The following is a 4,344-nucleotide window of genomic DNA, read 5'->3' as shown; positions in this document are numbered from 1 at the left end:
CTCTAGCTGCAAATGAGGCTGAATCATTTTGAAGAGCAAATAAGTTTGGGAAAATTGCAAGACACTCTAGGACAAAGCATGAACATAATAGGCATAATGAATCTGAATAAATGTTTAATTGAGAATAATGTGTCATTAGTACTTTCTCCTTGTATCTGAATGACCTTAGAGAAGACAGACAATCCTTTGCAACAGTTCTAGAATCCAGAATCTTTTCTGCAGAAGAATAAGTACATATATTGTCCTCTTTTCTTGTCTTCTACCCTCAACATGGCTTTTACCTTGCATTTCTCTCCACACAGCAGGAAATGACCAATCAAAGCACTGTGACCGAGTTCCTTCTCCAGGGATTCTCTGATGTTCGGGAGCTGCAAATTTTGCACTTTGTGCTGTTCCTGGTGATTTACCTGGCAGCCCTAATGGGCAATCTTCTCATCATCACAACCGTAGCCCTTGACCACCACCTTCACACCCCCATGTACTTCTTCCTGGGCAACTTGTCCTTCCTAGACATCTGCTATATCTCTGTCACCGTCCCCAAGTCCATGGTGAGCTCCTTAAACAACACCAGGCTGATTTCTTTCTCTGGCTGTGTTGCCCAAGTCTATTTGGGTATCCACTTTGCCTCTGCAGAACTGGCCCTTCTCACAGCAATGGCGTATGACCGGTACGTTGCAATCTGCCATCCTTTGCGTTACAGGGTGATCATGACTAGAGGGGCATGTGCACAGATGGCAGCTGGTTCCTGGATCAGCAGCTGTATCTATTCATTGCTCCACACTGCTAATACCTTTCGATTACCTTTCTGTGGGTCCAATGTTATTGATCAGTTTTTCTGCGATATCCCACAGCTACTGAAACTCTCTTGCTCTGACACAAGCACGAATGAAATTGTGGTTATTCTATGTAGTGCTTTTTTGGGGTTAATTTTCTTCCTTTCAATACTGGTGTCCTACATTCACATCTTTTCCACTGTGCTGAGAATCCCCTCTGCACAGGGCAGGTATAAAGCCTTCTCCACTTGTCTGCCACACCTAGTTGTGTTTTGGTTATTTATCAGCACTGGAATATATACGTACCTAATGCCGGTATCAGCATCTTCCCCATATCAGGACATGCTGGCTGCTGTATTGTATTCTGTAGCTTCCCCAATAATAAATCCGCTCATTTACAGCCTGAGAAACAAGGAGATAAAAGAAGCTCTAGGCAAAATTTTAGGCAAGATATTTTTCACCAAGACCCTTTTTACTTCTTGATATGTATATAGGTTAATATTCTCTTTGTTGGTTTTTAGCTCAAATTCTTCTTAGAGATATGTTTTTTGTAAATATAGTGCCCATCTATAAAAAGGGAAATAAGGACAACCCAGGGAATTACAGACCAGTCAGCTTAACTTCTGTACCCAGAAAGGTAATGGAGCAAATCATTAAGAAATCAATTTACAAACACCTAGAAGATAATGAGGTGACAAGTAACAGTCAGCATGGATTTGTCAAGAACAAATCATGTCAAAGCAACCTGATAGCTTTCTTTGACAGGGTAACGAGCCTTGTGAATAGGGGAGAAGTGGTAAATGTGGTATATCTTGACTTTAGTAAGACTTTTGATACCGTTTCTCATCACCTTCTCATAAACAAACTAGGAAAATGCAACGTAGATGGACCTACTATAAGGTGGGTGCATAACTGATTGGAAAATCATTCCCAGAGAGTAATCAGTGGTTCTCGGTCTGGTTCTGTTCTATATGTTCATCCGCGATTTAGATAATGGCATAGAGAGTACACTTATATAGTTTGCTGGCAATACCAAGCTGGGAGGGGTTGCGAGTGCTTTGGAGGATAGGATTAAAATTCAAAATGATCTGGACAAACTGAATAAATGGTCTGAAGTAAATAGATGAAATTCAATAGGGACAAATGCAAAGTGCTCCACTTAGTAAGGAACGATCAGTTGCACACATACAAAATGGGAAATGACTGCCTAGGAAGGAGTACTACAGAAAGGGATCTGGGGGTCATAGTGGATCACAAGCTAAATATAAGTCAACAGTGTAACACTATTGCAAAAAAAGCAAACTTCATTCTGGGATGTATTAGCAGGAGTGTTGTTAGGAAGACACGAGAAGTAATTCTTCCGCTCTACTCCACGCTGATTAGGCGTCAACTGGAGTATTGTGTCCAGTTCTGGGACGCCACATTTCAGGAAAGATGTGGACAAAAATGGAGAATATCCAGAGAAGAGCAACAAAAATGACTAAAGGTTTAGAAAACATGACCTATGAGGAAAGATTGAAAAAAAAGGGTTGGTTTAGTGTGGAGAAGAGAAATCTGAGAGGGAACATGATAACCGTTTTCAAGTACATAAAAGGTTGTTACAAGGGGAGGGAGAAAAATTGTTCTTCTATAACCTCTGAGGATAGGACAAGAAGCAATGGGCTTAAATTGCAGCAAAGGCGGTTTAGATTGGAAATTAGGAAAAACTTCCTACCTGTCAGGGTGGTTAAACACTGGAATAAATTGCCTAGGGAGGTTGTGGAATCTCCATCTTTGGGGATTTTTAAGAGCAGGTTAGACAAACACCTGTCAGGGATGCTCTAGATAATACCTAGTCCTGCCTTGAGTGAAGGGGACTGGACTAGATGACCTCTTGAGATCCCTTCCAGTTCTATGATTGCATGATTCTATAATTATGGCATATCTAAGATGTGTTTTATGCAAGATGGGTCATGTGAGATATCTTTGGAAAGGTTATGATTTACTGAATATGATTATCCTATTTGTATGCATGTATAATTTTTATATCTGAAGTTAAGAATATTGTCTATGCATCCATCACAAATGTCTTTACATCTGAGGAATGCCCACTAGGTAGAAGGCAATCAGTCTAAGTGTCGCACCAATAAGGGCCATTAGGGAGAACAATAGGTCTTAAAAGATGGCTTATCACCAACTGAGAAGCCTTCCTGAGGATACTGAAAACAGCCTCTGAGTCACAGCTGTGGTGGCTCTACCGGGTCCAGTGACCAAGTCACCTGGTAATGAAATCCATCATATTAGTATTTTTCCACTGGCTGTGGGGTGGGAATCATACTGGAAGACAGAGGATTCCCACCATATGTAAAATGTATTTAAGTCAGGGTAATAACATAATCGTGGTTCATTCTTCATGGAATCCCTTCCTAAGATGACTGCTGTAAACATCTAAGAAACAAAGACTGAACCGAGGGGAGAAGGACTAAGTCCAGGCCAGAAGCTTGTCTAGACTATGAATGAAATATCTGAAATTTTAAGCTGCAGTCAAGTGCACCTGGCCTTCAAGAATCTCCGCAATTGGCCTAAAACATTATTTAGGGTGAGAATTTGCTTCTTGTAACCAATTTCTTTAGTATATTAATTTTCGATTGTTTTGTTGTATTTGCTGGGTATTCTGCTTGAATCTGTTTGCTATCCCTTATAATCACTTAAAATCTATCTTTTGTAGTTAATAAACTTGTTTTTATTTTGTCTAAAACCAAGTGTGTGGAATTCATAATAGTGGTGCGGGGGGAGAAGCTGTTGTGGGGAGGGATAGCTCAGTGGTTTGAGCATTAGCCTGCTAAACCCAGGGTTGTGACTTCAAGCCTTGAGGGGGACATTTAGGGATCTTGGGCAAAAAAAAAATGTTGGGGATTGGTCCTGCATTAAGCAGGTTGTTGGACTAGATGACCTCCTGAGGTCCCTTCCAACACTGATATTCTATGATTCTATGATCTCTCTCTACATTGAGGGAGGAGTTTATGCTGTATAGTTCTCTGTGAAGCAAACAATGGTATAATTTGGGGGTTGGACTCAAGAGGGGGGTGGGCAATTGAGTACTGGGCAGTTCCTTAGCTGAGCCTTCTCATGCAGAGCTGATCTCAGCATCTGTGTTTATAGCTGCAGCTGGGTGTGTCCCTACCTGTAGGTGTGCTGCTAAAGTGCAGTCTGAACCCTGAGGAAGGGCTTGGCAGACTTTCATCAGAAATGCAGTCTGAAATGAACCCAAGCTGGTAAATTAGGTGGGCTCAGTGGTACCCCAGTGGAAACCCGAAACACCCTCCCCACTCCAGGGGTTCATATTCATAAAGGAACAGTGGGATTTCTTTTAACTGCAGAGATGCTCATTAATGCACTACAGGACAGTGCTAAGGTACTGTGATGATGGGTGTATTTTGAAAACTCATGTACAGTAGAACACAAATCTGAGAGTATTCACTATATGGTCAAATCAGTAAAGTGTCTCTAATCAGTGTTTAGAGACATCGGTGTGTGGGACAGAAATGGCAAGTACCTGAACTATCCCTGGAAAAAAACTGACTGGATTAAG

The 4,344-nt window shown here is 41.3% G+C and overlaps 1 protein-coding gene across 1 annotated transcript; it reads left to right on the top strand.

Annotated features, from left to right (window-relative positions):
• Positions 1-308: 308 nt before the first annotated feature.
• Positions 309-1,256, top strand: LOC101947182 (olfactory receptor 14A16-like). Its single transcript, XM_024111525.2, has one exon. The coding sequence runs from the start codon at positions 309-311 to the stop codon at positions 1,254-1,256; it is 948 nt and encodes a 315-aa protein (XP_023967293.2).
• The last annotated feature ends 3,088 nt before the right edge of the window (positions 1,257-4,344 follow it).

This window comes from Chrysemys picta, chromosome 13, assembly GCF_011386835.1.
Source record: "Chrysemys picta bellii isolate R12L10 chromosome 13, ASM1138683v2, whole genome shotgun sequence".
Taxonomy (NCBI): Eukaryota; Metazoa; Chordata; order Testudines; family Emydidae; genus Chrysemys; species Chrysemys picta.
The sequence above is the reverse complement of the archived record's forward strand: the minus strand, read 5'-3'. Positions and strand labels throughout refer to the sequence as shown.

Excerpts from the sequence above, each read along its gene's own strand:
- LOC101947182 (XM_024111525.2), top strand. The coding sequence starts at position 309 with ATGACCAATCAAAGCACTGTGACCGAGTTCCTTCTCCAGGGATTCTCT.